Source organism: Oreochromis niloticus, linkage group LG17, assembly GCF_001858045.2.
Source record: "Oreochromis niloticus isolate F11D_XX linkage group LG17, O_niloticus_UMD_NMBU, whole genome shotgun sequence".
In the NCBI taxonomy this organism is placed as follows: Eukaryota; Metazoa; Chordata; class Actinopteri; order Cichliformes; family Cichlidae; genus Oreochromis; species Oreochromis niloticus.
In genome coordinates this window covers 14,785,741-14,804,671 of record NC_031981.2, presented here as the reverse complement: position 1 = coordinate 14,804,671, position 18,931 = coordinate 14,785,741, and the positions used below count along the sequence as shown (strand labels likewise).

Here is an 18,931-nt window from a genome sequence, read left to right as displayed (position 1 = left end):
TGAAACAATGTTGAGTCAATATCAGGCAACGTCATTGAAGCAACGTTGAAGTGTGACGTTGACCCAACGTCACTCTTGCACCCATTTTTAACGTTGAAACAACGTCAGGTTTTGATGTTGAATCAATGTTGAAACCTGACATTGATTCTACGTTATATTTTCTAACACTGTTGACATTGAAACAATGTCAGATTCTGATATTGAAACACTGTTGAGCTATGGTATTGATTTTCCACCTCTTTCGCACAGTTGCTTTTTATTGAAAAAAAACAAAAAAACAAAAAAGGTCAATAGACATGTATCATTTGCAAAATACTTTATTAAAAGACAAAGTTTCCTATTTACATTTCTATGTTTCACGTCACTTTTTATTATTTACTCCGGGATGGGGATGGATGATGTGCGTCCTGCGCGCCACCCGTATGATCTGGAGCATATCTGAGCCATTTCTGGACTGCTTGAGCAAAGACCAACTCAGACATAGAGTTCGCCCCTACCTGCTGCGCCAGGCCATCTAGGACAAAAATAGACACACACACAAAAAAACAAAGACCAAAAAAAGGGAATTAGAGCACATGAATAAGCTCTTGTTAATTGTCTTCAGCAGGGAGAAAGTATGTAAACTCCTAGGCTGATAAACATGAAAGTCACCAGGCGGAAATCAGCAAACTGCCGCATTTGATTCCCAAAGAGCTATAAGCTGAAAATGTGATATGTCTTAGCATGGTGTGCCGTGTATCCTTAAAAAAAAAGAAAAAAGAAAACATGGGGTCCTCGGGCTGTACAAAGTGTACAACCCGAGGACAAAACAAGCCGAAGACCAAAGACTCCATCTCCAGATTAACCGGACATGAAAGTCTTGTTATTAAGAAAGACAAAGTAATATAGCAAAAACCAGACATAGGAAATGTGAAACGCACCCAGCACATCAATTGATCCCTTTATTGTTCACTTTAGGCTCATAAAACTACAATAAATGTTAAAACTTACCAAATATGCATCTGCACAGCGCTGTCTCTTTAAATGCCCTTTTTTGCTTTGTCTGGTCCTTGGTTTTTTCCCCTGCCCAGTTGAGTACAGAGGCCAGCTCCTTTGTAATGGCATAAACCATTACACGGCGGACTCGCACCTCCAGTGTGGTCCAGCAGCACCAATCAACGCAAAGCGTCTCACCTATAGACACATTTTATGAGATGGAATTAGCGTGTCTCATGTCTTAAATGTGTATGCAAGTGCTTGTGTGTTTACTTCATGTAATTGATGATAGAAACATGTCATTTAGTTTTCCCTAAAGCCTGATTTTCAAGTCATACAAAGAATAAACCAAAGTATTGGCAGTACAATGTATTTCTATTCCCTTTTGTTGGATATTCATTTGTTAGTTCTTGTAACTGCTAAAAGTGTTTACTAGTTTTTGCCTGTCACATATATTTGTTATACCATGTAAACTGAAATTCCAAGATTTTCAAACTTGCCTTGTAATAGTGGCCTCAGAGTCTCTGGAATCTACAGAAAAAAAAAAAAAAATCACAACAAGATGACATTCAGGAGTATAAACTGGGTTTTTTTTTTTTTTAGATAAGAGTACAATGACATTGTGATGCAGCTTTAAAGCTTTTTTAAAAGCATACCATCTATAGGGAAGACATCAGACTCTGCATGCTGGCGAGATCGCAAAGCTGTGTCGGTTTGTGCCGGAGTGGCGAAAGGTGCCGGAAGCTGGGTGGGGCATTATGATGGTTGCTATCAGTGGGCTGGGGGGCAGACTGCGGAGTGATGAGGGCTGTTTAGAAAAAGATCATTTTTTAAGTATTTAAGAATACAGACAACTTGTCAAAAAAGTTTCCTCGTGTCAGACACAGATATGTACACAGACACTAGACAGTATTTTATTACCTGGTATTTTCACTCGAGGGGCCTGGGGAAACCGTTTTTTTGTAGGTTGCTCATCCTCTGAGTCCATATATGTGTACAGGGGATTTGGTCTAAAGAAAAGAAATTAAAAACGGTCTTAAGTAATTGTAAATATGCTTTTGGCATATTGTTTCCTAAAGTTAGTTTGATTTCTAACAACACACACAGGAAACAGAGACGTGCAAGAAGGTACAGTATACAATGAATTTTTGAAGTGCACAAGTGTACACGCTTTGCATTTTTAAAAAGTTTACAAACTTCCACTTTTTGGACTATATTATGTGGTGATATTGCAGTATGCAAGCACCACAGATATGTATAAAAGACAAGATCATAAATTCTTAACAATCAAAGATATGTTTGTGAATAAAAAGGTTTTACTTGTGCTTTCTTTTAAGACTGGTCTGGGTTTCTTCTTCGGACTGAAGGGCAGACGTATCACAGCGTTCACGTGGATATCTCTGAAGACTGCGTTCTGCTTCGTGAAATGTGCCTGGAAATACAAACACAATGTACGGCCAGACATACATTACGTGTGGACAAAAGGTGCAAACGCATAGAAAAATCAGCGGTTTCAAAAATACGCTGGTACGTGTGGACGTAGCCTTATTCATTATTCAAGGCACAAACGGAAAGTCACGTACGCGTGCAACGTACAGTCACGTGGGCATGCCGCGTGAGCATTCAAACTGAGTCTAAAGTTTTCGTGTGTGAATTGAAGCGAGTGCTCTCCAATCATCAAAAGTAACAAAGTCATTGAACACGTTTATACAGTTAACTTTACGTTTATCAATCATATATCACAGATTTAGAATTTTTTGTAGTACTAAGCAACTACAGAGCGAAAGTCTGGGTCAAGCGCTGAGGCGACGGCAAGAACAAAGGAAAACTCGAAGCGTTTGTAAGGGAATATAACGAAGAAATTATGAAACGAAAATGTTTTCTTTGTTGATATACTTTGTTCGCAGTGCAATTTATTTGTTGCCGGATTGTAAGAAGTAGACACAATTTCGGGCTCCCACATTTTGTGGGAGCAACGTAAATAACAGTAAAAAAAACTCGTTAATGTACAACATTAACGAGTTTTTTACTGTTATTCAAATGCAAACATGGAAATAACGAGTAGGAAAAAAAAATCATTTATTCTTACCTTATACTAATCGTGGTGCAGGCCAGTGCAGTGCATGACCTGATGCCTTCTCCGGTCAATTCCGCTGAGAGTAAATCGAATGTCCCGCTCTACTGTAGAAGACAATGAATACCTGGGGGGATGTACCAATGTGAGAGGGGTGCTGCGGAATAGTCCAAGTGATCGCTGCTTTAATTTCCCGGTCAACTATACATAAATTGCACGTAGACACGATTTTTTAAAGCTGGTGAACTAGACCAAGTCATTGATAACAAATGAACAATAAATCTACTTTCTCTGGTACTTTATACCCGATCAGTTGCAATGCAATTTAATGCTCAACTACAAATCGATGGTTTTTGATGGTGACCGGAGCCGAATGATCGTCAACTATAAATAGACGTTTTCTCGACGTTGTTGTTGTCGCCTGGTCGACTATAAATAGATCAAATATCAATGACAAAAAAACAACGGTGAATCAACATCGTTACAACGTCTCTATAGTAAGACCGTCGGTTTACCACAGTATTTCAATGTTGTTACAACATTGGCATTTCAACCCCGACCATATACGACGGTTCGGATGAAAAATCAACATAGATTCAATGTCGTCTTGCTATCTGGGTAAAGTTAAAGTTTGAAACAACCAAGACTTAAAGAGCCGTACAGTAAAAGAAGGAAGCTCCAGCAGCTCTTTTCTCAATATAAGGGGCATCAGTCACTTTCAGCCTCTGACCTGCATGTGCTTAAGGGCTACTCTCTTTCAGTGCTTCTTGCTTTCCTCTTTGTTTTTGTTGAACCTGCACCTCTGTGGACGTCCAATAAAAAAGGCTGAATTGAATCTGGTCTCCTCCAGCGATTTTTTTTGTTTTTAATATATATTTTGGCTTTAAAAAGGTTCTTAAAAGTCTGACTCTACATCTTTTTGGGCCAAAGATGTTTAACAATTACTTCAAATTTGTGACCCGGCTTCAGCAGAATGCTTTATAAGAAAATTACTGTGGGTTTTTTGTTTGTTTGTTTTTTATGGGTATACTTTTGTTTCCCATTTCTGATGATTGGATTTCAAAGCACTGATCTTATAAGGGTTTTCAGTTTTGGCAGACTGTTTGTCCTCCCGTAAAATATCACTTATCTTTAAGTGTTATCATGTCCCATGCTGCTATGATGGTCCTTCCAATAACGGTTCCAAATCCCTGTTGGTTTAGAAAAAATGAGGCATCAGCGATAGGCTGTAAAATAAAGAGTTAGTTAGAATCTATTCATCCACCACAATTTCTCTTTATGAAAATTAGCGGCTCTATAATAACATCGCACAGCTTCAACCTTTGTTCGCCTAATGGGTGCTGAGAGGATTTTTTTTTCCTAGAGCAAAAAATTTTGTACTGTAGCCTGGTATCACAAAAAAAGGGAAAATATCAATTCGTCTGTAAACCCTTACTTGAGTTTCATTTTCCTAAGGCTTTTTTTTAACAGTCCCAGACTGAAATCCATCCAAAGCCTTCAAGACGACATAATATATAACACATTTTCTTCATTAAGATAACATATATCATCCATTTATTTTAATATTGAAAAGATAGCAGATTCCAAAGGCCTTTCAGCCATCTGTACAAAAAAGCCTGTGTAGAGTTTGTCTGTATAGTCATCGAATCAAACCTCCTCATATTAGATGAATGCCGTTCATTAACTCATCTTAAGTAGAAACCTGTTTCAATGGGGCAATGCATTCGGCTCGAACAAAGGAAACATGAAGGCTCATATTCCAGACGTACACTTGCTTTCATTCATTTCCTTGACTCTCGAACTTTGTTCATTATGTTATCTTTTGAAAGATGAATACAGCTGTGTCATGGGACAACTGTTTGTTCCAATTCTGTATTAAATTAGGAGTAAATAACAGCAGCTGTTTGACTGATGGTTAAGAAGCTACGAATTGTAAAAACAGTGCTTTGTTCCTTTTACCCTAAATCATATAAATTGAGGAATAAAGAGTAATAAGGGTTGTCAGTTTTTTCTCATTTCATGTAAACCCATTTAGGTGGTAGGAGCAAAAATGTCGTCCCAGAACTATTTAAATAATATTTTTGTGTGTATTTGCATGTAGCTCCATCTGAAAGCCAGTTGGCGTTTATGGATTCTAGCGATTCACCACAGAGTTGGCATCGTGCTTTCCTATTGAAGACTAATCAACAGAGCGCAGTGTGTGTCTGGTGAAACTGGCAAGGTTTTAAGCCCATCCTGATCATTTAATTAGTCTGATTATCCAAACAGCTGTCTGCTGGTGCTCTTTCTGACTTCAAGTCGCACACAAACACATGCGTGCACGCTGAGTGATGATGCTACATATGCGCCTGCTCACGGATGCCCTTGGAGCGCGTGTGATAAATAGTGTCATTGAAGCTGTGATGACAGCACTCCAAGCTGACTGACTGTCAGCATGAAATCTTCCATGCTGCACTGTTCTTGACAGTGCAAAAAGTCTTAGGGCATTTGTGGAAGATTTTGAAGATTCTACGGTCACAATCGTGTTTGCAGAGTTGAATTCTTGAATTATCAAAAAATACGGTGGCCCTGAGAGGCCAAACGCACTGCAACTTAAGAAAACACCAGCAATAAGAAAAACGCTGCAAAAGCACACAAAACACAACGGAAATAGGAAAAAAGAAAACAGAAATAGGAAAAAACAGATTTCCAAAAGCACAAGGGAAGTGTTTCTGGGGAGACAATAACCCAACGGACCAGTTGGAGGAACCAAAATATGCTAAGAATTGCGCAGGGAGACACTTAAAAGAAGTGGAGGATCTATCGGTTTTGTGAGGAAAGAAAAGATGAGAGGTAAGTGTGTTAGCCTAATTATTAGCCTAAAAATCCGTCATCAGTATTACATGAATCATGATAAAACACACCTACCATGTTTTGGGTTCCTGCAACTGGTCCGTCAGGTTATTGTCTCCCCAGAAACACTTGTGCTTTTGGAAATCTGTTTTTTTCCTATTTCTGTTGTGTTTTTTTCCTATTTCCGTTGTGTTTTTTGTGCTTTTGCAGCGTTTTTCTTAAGTTGCAGTCTGTTTGGTTGCCTCTCAGGTCCACCATAAAAAAGGGCAAAAAAGGCTCTGCCAATAGACAATATATTGATCCTTATATGTTGGTTGTGTATTTAGTCCATCAAGATGACCATGTGATCTTGTTTGTCTTTATTTTTACAAGCTCCAGTCACTCAGAAGTTTCTGACATGGGGGTTGTTTTAGAGGTGATGGCATCTTTTCAATCACAAATGCAAATATTAGGAAATGGCCATCTCTGGAGCTGAAATATGAGGCCAGTGTGAAAGTGCCGGAAACTGTAGTTCCTTAATTGGCCACTTGAGGCTGTCTCCAAAAATGGACGTCACATTTTATCAGCAAACAAAGTTTTCCAACTCAGCCTAGATTAGAAAAAAAACAAGCTTTTTTCTTTCTTCGGGTGAAACTGAGCTTAAAAGCAAGCGCTGCTTTGCTCTGATGCAGGAGTAGTTTCGCTGAAGACGTGGTTCAAGAGTCTCTTATGTTTATGTTTTAGCTGAGTAAGGAAATCTCTTTGGCTTTAATTCATTGGCTTCTGATCAAACAAGTTAAAAGCTGCTGATAAAAAATAATTCTTCTTTAGAATTTACCTGCATGCATGCAAATTGACTTATTTTCTCTTCTTAAAACATTGATATTATTAAGAATTTGTCAACAACTTATTTCCAACTGCAAGCCAAGCTCAACCAACCATGAATAATTCATTGCAAGCCTAGTTTAAATTGTTGAAGGCAAATGAACTGAAAGGGCATATGCCATATGCCATGCATTTAAAAACGGACAACTTTTTAGAGCAGACTGCTGTTCTTGAGAGCTTTTCCTCCACCTTAATATCTTGCAGTGGTAGCCAGAACTCCTCTGTGAGCTTGACTGGTTTGTGCCTAGGTATGAGGCAGTTAACTGTTATAACACCTTGATCCCCTGGAGGAACCAGCTGCTCTCTTGTTTTTTGACTCTCCACAGGCTGTTCGCTCTTTCTCTCTCTCCCAGCCTCCCAGGGGATTTACATGACACCTGCTGAGCTTAAACAGGGAATTGTCTTCTTCTGCAGAGCAACAACAATTTTCCTTCATCCATCTGTTTTAGAAACAGTAATAAAAAAATCTGATTTTGGCTCTAAACACACCAGAAGTGCTCCCTCAACTGCACGGAGGAGTCTTTTCATTTTGCATCGTGCTAAGATGCTTTTTCATGTCTTGTGTGCATGGAGCCATTTGCTCAAGGTGAAAGTGGAAGCAATAACTGCCTAATAGACATGAATGCTGGATTCATGTTAAGCTGATCATGCATCAGCGAGTGGATTATACTCGGGTACTGTCAATTTGCAGTCATTTTTTTTGTCTTTCTCCAGCCCTCTTGTTTTTATGCTCGCTCTGTCATTCACCTTTCCCCATTGGCAGCTTTGTGATGTTATGAGGGCATCTCTGTCAGAGTGGGAGGAACTGATGAGGAACCACCTTAACAGGAAAAAAACAACAACTTTGCATCACATTAAAAGACCTCCTTCAGCCTTGTACACTTCATTGACTATAGAGTTGCTGCTTGATTTGCACCCTTATGCACTCTTGCCTGCCCACATACTCACACAACCTATTTTTGGATCTGTGGCCACATATTGGGATGTATTGAGTAGAGACTGTGGTGGTGGTCGCTCTAACTGATTCTTGTTGTTTATGGAAATTTTTGGCCATTCTTCCAGAAGTAGATTTGTAAGATCAGTTTCTGCTGTAATTCACCCCAAAGGTGTTCTATTGGGTTAAGGGTCAGGACTCTGTGCAGGCCAGTCATGTTCTTCTACACCAAACCTGCTCATCCATGTTTTTATGGACCTTGCTTTGTGCACTAGTGGGCAACTCCCAACTCCCGAAAAAGTGGCCTACCACTTCCTGGCTGAGTGCCTTTTGTTCCCAGTCGCTTCCACTTAGCTACCACTAACACTTGACTGTATAATATTTACTAGTAAGGCAATGTCATGACTAGACTTGATGTGCAGGTGGCATCCTATCATGTCACCACGCTGGAATTCACCGAGCTCCTGAGAGCGACCCATTCTTTCACAAATGGTTGTAGAAGGAGTCTGCATGCCTACAGTAGGTGCTTGATTTCATACACCTGTGGCCGTGCATGCGATTGGAACACTTGAAGTCAATGATTTGGATGCGTGTTTGGATGCATGATTGAATACTTGGTAATATAGTGTATAATAAAATCATTCCACTTCATGTGTAATGAAATGAGACTGATTCCTTTAGGGGCAATAGCTAAACTGCAAAGTGTGAATATAAACTAGTACACATCTTTCCATGTAAATCAAAACTCACACCTAGTTTACGGGCTGCTGTATTTTATGTAATTTTCTCCCTGCTTTGCTGTCTACGCTCTCAAATAGAAGTTAAATATCTCAAAAACCTTTACGTGGGTTGTCTTCCCGTCAAGGTAGTATCCTTAGACAGTGCTGCTTCCAGTATTGCTGCTATTTTTAGCCTGGAAGTCCCATTCAGACCACTTGCAAGTGTTTGATCTCCACTGTGTCACAACAGTGACCCTTCAACTTGAATTTCAGTTTGGTGAAGAGGATGAAGTCACAGGGAGTCAAATCTGGCCAGCTCCAAAAAGCTCCTACATTTTTTATTGCCCTGTGTGCGGCAAGGCACGATGGCACGCACCACCGTTTAGGTGATTTGGGACCAGTGTCTTACCTCCAACGCTTCAGGAAATTGCAGTAGAACTCTGCCCTGACAGTCTGATCCTGAAAGATGAATTCACAGTACACATCCTCGTGAATGTGGAAAAGGAAAAAAAAACAAGCACACTCCTGGTCATGCTCCTGAACTCATGCTCCGTCTTCTTTCATTGAAAACGGCTGTTTAGTCTCTGGTTCATAAGTAGACATCCAGCTCTGCTTCAAGAAACACATGCAAAAAGATGCATTTCTTATTACTGATAAACCATTTAAAAAAACAACCCTTTTTTACATTGTGGGAAGTTTTAGAAAATGGAATATTACATATATGGGATTTTATATCAGTATCAACATCAGTGTGCTGTAAAGCTTTACAAAGATTCAATTTGAAACAGAGAATAAATGTCATTGCCAAGATGGCACGTATGACATGACCAGAAATGAAAAAATTGCTGTGGGTTTCTAAACACAGCGTAAACAAACAGCAAATTAATTAGTAGGAATACTGTTCTGTGGGAGTGAGACAGCACTGTGTTTGGCTGAAGCATATTATTTAGTTTCGCCACATGGTTTCTGATGGTGGAAGATGGTCATTTCCAAGCCATCTGGATGCTATAAGCCAAGGAAGACGATGTGGCAGAGGATTGCTTTTAATCGCTAATAGGCATATGAAACGCATGTAGTGCACTGTACAGCAGATGGGGGGCGTTGCAGGACCTGTGAATCTGAAGGAAAAACCAGGGATTTCATTGCGATAGGTCCCCACAGCCAGAGCTGTGCTTCAGCAGTCGCTCTCCCTCACTCGCAGCATCACACACTTCCCTTCCCCTCTGCTTTGCCACCGTCTCTCTCACACACACTCTCTCTCTCTTTGCTTCAGTGTTTCTCAACCACTCATTCTGCCGCGCTCGCCCGTGTCATCTCTCCTCTGTGGAGTGCAGAGAGAGGTGATTCAGCTCGCGGGCTCACTGGCAGTTGCTGGACTGGGCAAACAGAGACAGAGTTGAGGACCTGAGGGACAGGACAGTACTGTTTGAGGGGGGGATTCCATCGGGAGAGATACAGCGCAAGATTACCTCCAGTGGAGATTATTTGCATCACAAAACCTGTGGAAAGAGGACTGTGACTCTCTCTGTGTAGTGGATGCACAACCGCTGCCTGTGGAAGAGGTGCCATTCACTGTTTTAATTTTTGTGCTTTTGTGTGTGTGAGTGTGTGTGAGTGTGAATTTTGAATGTGCTCACCTTTTCAGTATGCAGATTCACCGGCTTGCCTTCTTTTCTCATGCAAATGTAAATTGGCTGGTTGTACAGCTCTACACCTTTGACAGAGACTCAGATGGAGCCGGTCTCTGTATTTCAGGTTTGCATGATTATAATGCAACGCTGCGTGAAATAGTTGGGGATTTATGCATCTTGCTGTGTGTGTGTGTGTGTGTGTGTGTGTGTGTGTGTGTGTGTTTGTATTTGTGTGTGTGTGTTTGTATTTGTGTGTGTGTGTGTGTGTGTGTGTGTGTGTGTGTGTGTGTGTGTGTGCGTGTAGTTCGAGAACACAGAAGTGAAGAACCAGAATGTGCTGAATAATTGATCCCCAGTATGACAGAAAACTTCCAAACTAGGTTATTCTTGAATTAATGTGCCACTCATTATATTTGCTGCTGTTTCACCCACCTTCCCTCTGAGCTCGTTTACAGTCGATTGTTTGGATACCCCCCTGTCTCTACATGTGTGCACTGGTGATATGCATGCTCTCCAACATATCATGCGTGGATGTCGTTGCCTCGGGAGCACACGGGGAAAAAGAAGGGGGCAGCTAAGTGGTATGTGGCACTGTGCCAAGTTGCTGCTTCAAACTGGATGTTGAAGGTTAGTGAAATCCACTCTGTCTGCTTCTCTGCTTCTATGCAGAGGAGTAACAAACATGACAAGTATGTTGGTTAAAGCGACACCGCGAGGAATCCCTTAAGTAACATCGGCCGACCATTCCCCCTCCTCCACTTAGCCGTCCTGTCTTGCCTCCATTTCAAATGTGATTATACGAGTGTGTGGCAGAGTAGATAGATGGAGTATTTGTTGCAGAAGGAGGAGGTGGAGGTAAAGCTTGTTTTAGTTTGCTACTTTCTACCCCGCCACCCCTGCCATAGGATTTGCCTTTGCCTTCCTTCCTGCTTATCCCTTACCTCCATTTGTCTGTGGTCCCTTGATCACTTTTTAACCCCCTCAGTCCTGCTGAGCCAGCAGGATTCACTGGTTTTAAATTGAAGTCCATTCACAGAGCTGGGATTGCTAGAGAGACACAGAGAAAAGAAAAGAAGGGGGAAGTAACCCAGGTGAGGGCAAATAAGAGGGAGTAAAAACAGCCCCTCGGGGAGTTGGTGGCTGATTTATGTGTAGACATTTCTCCACACGTGTTTGGCCACAGCTCCAATTAATACCTCCGCCAATCCGTGGCCGCGCTTGACAACTGCTGGATCTGTGAGTGCCAAGTGTGTTCATTAGTGTTTGTTTGTAGGATTTTTAGCGAATTTAAATTGTTTACTGTGGTCTTGGGAGATTCTGGGTCATTTGATGCTGCAGTGTTTGGATCTTCCTCTGCTTGTTGTTGAGGTTTGCACGAAAAGAAAAAAAAAACGTGTGAGGCAAGCAATTTTCCTTGCCTGGATAATTCACAAACACATCCAGCTGTCCCCATTTCTGATCAAAGGCTGATTAGGCTCTTTCCTTTTATAACTTGACTGGAACAAATTTTGGTATCAGTATTAGAGTAATTGAACTTATTTGAATTTGGTGCTTTCGATTATTGATTATTGACCTTTGTGTTCCTCCAGGGGGCGTGATAGACAAGGACCTGCGCCACTACCTCAACCTGCGTTTCCAGAAAGGCTCAGTGGACCACGAGCTGCAGCAGATCATCCGGGACAACCTCTACCTCCGCACCGTCCCCTGTGAGTTACCTCGTCCTCACCTGACTTCCCTTTGTCCATCCTTGTTCCCTTCACTCACCTCCTTGAGTGAGACACTTACATTCAGTGCTTTGCCAAGGGTAGATCATCAATAAAGCCAAGTGTGCAATTTCAAAGGGGGCAGTAAAAGCTCCAGGTTCGCTCTGTGACAGTTTGAATGTGGTAAGTTGCCAAAAAACAAGACAGAAATGAGTGTTTGGCTCACATCTGCAGTTCTCTTTTGGCCACATTGGACCTTGCCTGACATAGGATGACTTTGGCTGCTGCAGCTCAACCATAGATCCACCTTGTCAGTTCAGCTGTGTAACAGGCCTAATGTCTGCATGTGGATCTCCAGTGTCCCACACTGTTCAGTAGCATCTTTCATTGCCCTCTACGTGGTGTTTAAATACCCACTTCTTTTGTCCTATAAATTAATTAAAGAGAGAAAAAAATCAGATGACAAGCAGACTAGTCTCACAATATCAAAATATTCAAAAATCGAGCCCAGTTTAATGGATGACGTATTTAAGAGCTATTTAAAGCCAATAATCACATTGTTCAGTGATCAAATCACATTGTAAATTTTGCAGAAAAGTGTGACATATTGCATAATGTGTGCATAATATTGCAAACCTATGATGTCAGGTTGGTTTCCAAGTGTTGCTGAAATTAGCACCGCTAGCACCAGCGGCATTCTTTTTCTTTTGATTGTCCACGCACCTCATCAAACAATGTTTAATGTTTACACGTTGCTCTCCTTCAGAGGTATATGCCAGGTTATTTGTCGGTTGTTGTAGATTAACAAAATATGACGCTACATCCACACGTACAAACGTATGTTTTTTTAAGATGGAGATTTTCACATAAAGATACAAAGAGCACTGTCAAGAGCATGCCAAAGCAACAAGTGGTGATATAACCCTAACTGTATGAATTGTTAGCCAGTTGGAAGGCTGGAGATGATAGCAATGTGCACAATTTAACATTAAAAAAAGGAGATAAAGGTGCACACCTTTGACATTGCAAGACAAAACTTCCTTTTCCTCATCGAAACACAGAAGTAGTTTTTCAAAAGCTCTGATTTTAGTGGCCTGAAACACCATTTACACGTGGATGAAATACCAGAGCACATAGAAAAAGCTCACTTTACCAAAATACCTGTGTGTATATATGGAGTGAATACTTTGTTTAGCTTGCTAACAGTTCTGTTGCCAACTAGAGACAGCAGCAATGTTTACCCTTCAAGTGGAGTGAGTGAGTGGAGCCATTTATATGCACTGTTGTGGTATTTTCTGTTGTAAAAATGTTTCCTGCCATGAATTTGGCTGCCTACATTTCCTGCAACTTTTAAAAAATTATAGGCTATGATTTTTTTTCCTTTTTTGCAATTTTATATTTCTACTGACTCTATTCTAATGTGGAAAAATGTACTGCTGCAGAAGCCTTGAGGGTTATCCCTAACCCTAAACTTTTTTGTATAAAACTCACTGAACGCCACAACAACCAATTATATAATAACAATAACAGGTTTATCTTCTCTCACTTTGTGTTAATGATTCAAAGTGCTTTCACATCTTTGGCAGCTGTGCAGTCTGTTGATTTTTTTCAAAAGCTCAAGAGCAATGGACTGAATAGATCTAAAGCTGAGGTCAAGTTCAACATGTTACCACATTTTCAGGCAATTTTATACATACCCACTGACAGAGAGCAAGCCTGAGGGCAGGCAGTACTCTTGCAGGTGGTTGGTTTCTGGAGCTGCAGAAAATGTAACAAACTAATAGGTTGTTGTGTATACTCCGCTGCGTGCATTGTCTAGTGCTTGAAGGCAGCAGAACTCATACACATGCAGAGAGGGTGGGAGGAACAGGGGGCCAACAGGGGCATCCTGACAGGTCGATCCAGCTTCTTGCTTCGCGTGAACTGTTTCCCCTCTGAGTATTTTTCAAGCGCAGTATGTGCTGAATATACTGAATTTTCCTTCTGATGTGAGTACGTGATGTGATATTTTCTTTCCCTGTTTGCCATGTCCCTTTGGTTTCAGCCCCAAATCCCCCAAATATCTATCTGTGCGGTGATCGATTTAGCTGCTGGAGTGTTAGTTTAGCTGGAATCAGCCTTGTCTGGAAGTTCGACTCTTTAAAATCAAATGTTGACTGCAGCTCTCTGTCTCTAATTAGCTGCATTAACTGCCTCACAAGAACACGGAGCTGCAACCAAGTGCTCTGTAGACAATCAAAGATAAGATTTGGAGGGCTTTAAGCTATTGATACTTGGTGTTCTTGGTTCAGGATAGCTTTTTAAACTGAATGCTTATCTAAGTCTTAAATATTGTATGCTGGAAGACATTTTCTTTTATCAGGTTATCGCACAATGTTATATGTGCTAGGGCTAAGAAAAAACGATATTTAGTAAGTATTATTCTGATTCCTGTTTGTTTTTTGTTTCCTGTATGTTCAGCCGTCCGTTAAAGGCCTGTGATATTAAAGGGTGTTTGTCTGTAAACTCTTATCTGTGCACACTGTTTGCTAGCCTAGCTGTGCATTTAGACCCAGCTGTCTAGTGGCTAACTCCCCCCTGAATCCCCTAATGGAGGTGCATTCCTCAAGCCTGGGTGCAGGCAAATATCACTGAAACCACTTTTCTGTCTCCCTGACTACACAGAATGCAGCAGGAGAAACAAAAAGAGACCTATTTATATTACAATACAAGCATCATTTTCTCTGATAACCACTCATAGAGCCACTGCCAGTGAGGCACTGAAGATAGAGAAGAGGTGAACAGTAAAGACTGAGAACAAATGGAGGAACAAATAGAGGGAGAGAAAGACGAAAAGGAACGGGGGGAAAGGGAATGAAGCTTGATGATAGAGACACGGGCTATATACACATAACCACATAGGGAAATTGACTACACATACAGAGAGAGAGAGAGGGTGGCAAAGAGAGGTTAACTGGTGCATTAATGAAGGTTTAACAATGGGCTTTAGTGCTGCTGACAGGAAGAGGGCTTAGTCATGACTGAACTAGGCTTTTTATATCTGGATGCATAGATGTGTTCTTTTTTTAGATATGAAAAACATATGTTATTAAAAGGAAACAATGCACTATGACTGCGAAGCAATCAACGTGGACAAGACACATCTGGAGTTGGTCTTGGCCCAAATTATGAGTGTATTTCAACCAATTTGTATATTATTTTCTTATGAGAAAAATCCTTCCAACAGTCTCAAATGTCCTGTGTACGCATCAAAAGTTGGGATGCTGTGTGAAATGGATTAGCTAAGAATAACCTAGCTAATAACATAGTTGCAAAGACTTTAGTGATATTGTCTCATACAGTCATATCATTAAACGATTCCGAGAAGCCAAAGAAATCTGTAGGCAGAAGATAAGGCTGAAAACCAATACTGAAAGCCTCTCAGGTGGCACTGCATTAGAAAAAAAAGACATGACTCTGTAATGGAAATCACTGCATGGGCTGAGGAACATTTCTGAAAACACAGTTTGTCTCAAATGCATCCTAAATCTCTACCAAGGAAAAAAAAACCATATACTGTATAATATAAACTAGATCCAGAAACACTATGCCACCTTGGCCAGAGAGAGGCCAACTGGAAAACCGTCATGTGGTCTGGTGATTGGACGTTGTCCTCCAGTCCTCCAAGTCCAGAGTGGCTTTAATAGTAGGTTGTAACTTGTAACTTGTAACTTTTAATACTCAGTGATATCTGCAATTTTTAGAGCAACATGTGCTGCCATTCAGACAATATTTTAAGGTTAGGCGTTGCCAGATTATTTTATTGAAAAAAAAAAAACAACAACAAAAAAGTGTCCCTTTGCTACTAAGCATCTGAAATCTTATCCATGGTAAAGAATGGGCAGACATTTCCCCTTCAAACAAGTTATTTCAGATTCCAAACAGCAGAAAGTTTAAAGTGAAGAGATGATTCAGGTGTAAATGAGCTTATTTTTGTAAAGATAAAATTTCTCTTTTATGTTTTTATTCTGGCACCATATAGTTGCTTAGTGGTGTACTGGTTAATACAAACCCAGCCTCAGCACGTCACAAGCTAGTGTACTCCCAGTGCCAAGCCCAGAAAAATGAGAGGATCCTAAATCAAACAAGCAGATCCGTTCATTTTGGCAACTCCTATGGAATAACAGAGCAGCCAAAAGTTAGTTTTTTTCTTTGTGCTTGTACTATTTCTAGTAAATAATGGGATTACATGACAAGCAAATCATTGGTTTGTGTTTTTATTCATATTTACACACTGTGCAAACCTTTTTTTTTAGGATACTGATAATATGCCAGGTTTAAACTGAGCATTTGACTTAAATGAGCTAATTGTGGACAAACCACTGGGAGATTCATGAAGTAAAGCCCCCTCTCTCAAACTGATAAAAAAAAGAGTTGCACTGAAGACTCCCGAGATGTGTGATGAATCTAAAGGAGGCTAAGGGGTGAGAGAGAAAAGGCATGATGTGAAGTAGTTCATCATCACAATTTACACATAACCCTTGAGTGGTAAAGAAAGGACATTTTTCGTGGGGATGGAGGCTGACGGGCAGACAGTGGGAGACTTACTGCCATTCACACCAATCGTGAGGCTTGGATGGAGTCGGCGAGGGCAGCTAAGGCTGTGCCAGCTCTTAGACAAATTGCCTGGTTGAAATCCAAGGTCAGAGCGTTAATAGCCTGAGCCCATGTGAAATCAGGCCTATCTTCTGGTAATCCATATAGATTTGATGGGAGGGATAGAAAGTGGAGTGAAACAAGGTGTGTGCAGACTAGTCATGAGACCTAAGTGTGCTATATTGGCTGAATTATTTAGGTAAAATTTAATTGAAAGAACATGGCAATGGAATAAATATATAATTTTATACAACAGAGTGACTCCTGACTGTGCTTTCATTTAATAACTTCATAGCTGAGCAGAAAGATATTTGAAAGATGCTATAAATATTTGAACTAATTTACAAGTGTTTAGATATTTAGAGTAAATAACTTGAAGGTCAACTGAAAGATTAAAAAAATACAAATGTTACTCTTGTTTCCCCATCGAATACCAAATCAAACATAAATATGCACAGTGCCTCAGTTACAGGGAAACAAAAATGTGTTAAAAATATCAAGGTCATCAGGATAATATGACTCATTTCCCAGAAGCCACTGAGTCTTTCATGTACTCATTATATTTGTTCTTCTCTTGTTTTTCCTTGCCTGGCTGATTTTGTTCTTTTACTTTACTTTCTTCATACAAAAACACTTTTTATCTCAGTGGACACAATAAAGCACTTAGTGATGTGGTGTCATTGATGGTCTCTGAATAATAGAGCTGATGATCAGGAGGCCATCTGGAGGTAGAAAAGGGAGGAGATGCTCATTTTGTCACTTCCTTTCAACTTCTTAGAAATGTAAGTGACATGTCCTCTTAAAACAAGATCTAGAGTGTCTATTTGTAACAAAATGTTGGTTTAAGCCATCTATAAAAAAGCTTAAAATGCCAGAAATTATACAATAATCCACTAGAAAAAAAGGCAAAGATCAAAATAGAGTCTGAGTAATATAATTTAATTTATCTGTTCTGTTTCCATTAATGTTAATAATCTTCCACTTTCCTTTTTTTTGTTTTAAATTACTAGACTTTGTAGGGTCCCAGCCCAGAGTCAGGAGCCAGTGGAGCAGACTATTAGTGTTTAATAGTAGGCTATTACTGAATTAATTATAGAAATAGAAAATTTGGTCCTTATAATGGAATAGACCATGATCTGTTTGAAACCTCCTGTGGGCCCACCTGCCACAGGATGAGCCACACTGAGGTGTTCCAGTCATTCGTTGTCTTAAGTAAGAACTAGTGGGCAGGGATTGGTATACTTGTATTCCTCTGGTTTTAATGCCTGCGCGATACCTAATGCCACGCTGGCACTTCAACACATACATATAGGATGTCTCCTTGGTGTCTCATAAGTGAGGTGTTTCAGGCACTTACTTCAGGGAGGAGACCCCAGGGAAGACCCAGGACAATCTGGCTTGAGAACACTACTGCCCCTGTGTCCTGGACACTGTATTGATTGATGGATGGATGGATGGATGGGTGGATGGATGCTGAGCATATCTGCCATACCATCTTTTAAACCTGGACATGACAAGGTTGATCTGACTGCGAAAGATACTGCACTCTCACATAATGGAGACTTATCCTTGGCCTGGTAGCCATGCCAGAAAGCATACCATTCTTTATTATATGTATTATTTCCCACCACTTTGAGCATAAATAGGCAAAATAAACATCATGTTGTATTAAAAAAGACTTTATGAGGAAAAAATGTATAATCATAAAGTGCAACGGGTAGGTAATTTCCTCCGTCCGTATGGTCTGACTTCTTTTTTACAGTTTGTTGTGGTGACTATCGCACAGTTCAAAGCAGTGATGGCCTCTAGCACTCACAGCTGTATTAAATTATATTAAACAGTTTAAATCGGCACAATAAACACATTACCTGTTAGGTAAGAATGTCGTAAGCTGCAAACGGTGACACTGTGACAACATTGCTCTGTGATCGCAAAATAACCCAACCAAAGACTTAGTGTACTGTATTGTTACAGAACAAATTAATATATTTTAGTATTTTAGTAACTATGGTATTATGTCAAGATAATTTGTATTGTATTATGCTTTCAAATGTAACTCTTTTGAATATAAAAGCAACATATTTACAACGTTGTTTTATTTTATCTTAATGTTTGAAACACTGAACAGACGTCACCAGAGACCAACGCAAGACGTTACCGCTGAGCTGCACCACCAAAAGTTTGTTGTAAATGGGAATGACATTAAGTGACAGCTCAGTCGTTCTGTGTGGTGCTTTGTGACTCTAATCCTGTAAATACAAGAGCTGCCATTAAGAAGCATTTGCAGCATTATCCACAATTCAAACTAAGAGACATGTGTATACCTGTGAGCATGAAATCTATGCTAATATCCCAGCTGCTGGACAATTTTTTCCTTGTTACAGAAGATATTGCCCAATTATAGAACCCCACACTGTGATCCTTTTGGGAATCCTGCCTTCACTGCTAACAGCTTGGCTACCTTGCAAAGAATGCGATAAGCAATTTGATAGCAGAGGTGGGCCTCTTGAAGAAAGAACATTTCAGCGAACCTCCGCTAATGGAGACGTAAAGTTTATGAACGG

At 40.3% G+C, this 18,931-nt stretch overlaps 1 protein-coding gene across 8 annotated transcripts in view; it reads left to right on the top strand.

Annotated features, from left to right (window-relative positions):
* The window catches only part of magi2a (membrane associated guanylate kinase, WW and PDZ domain containing 2a), a 272,345-nt gene that overhangs the window by 70,639 nt on the left and 182,775 nt on the right, over positions 1 to 18,931 (top strand). For 7 of the 8 annotated variants that reach the window (XM_005456660.4, XM_013275625.3, XM_005456659.4 and 4 more), the window contains exon 2: positions 11,619 to 11,735. In XM_005456660.4, the coding sequence (XP_005456717.1) occupies positions 11,619 to 11,735 (117 nt within the window). Of the gene's footprint in view, positions 1 to 9,544; positions 9,961 to 11,618; positions 11,736 to 18,931 lie in introns of those variants that run through there. The other variant, XM_019346936.2, reaches the window with a different exon arrangement.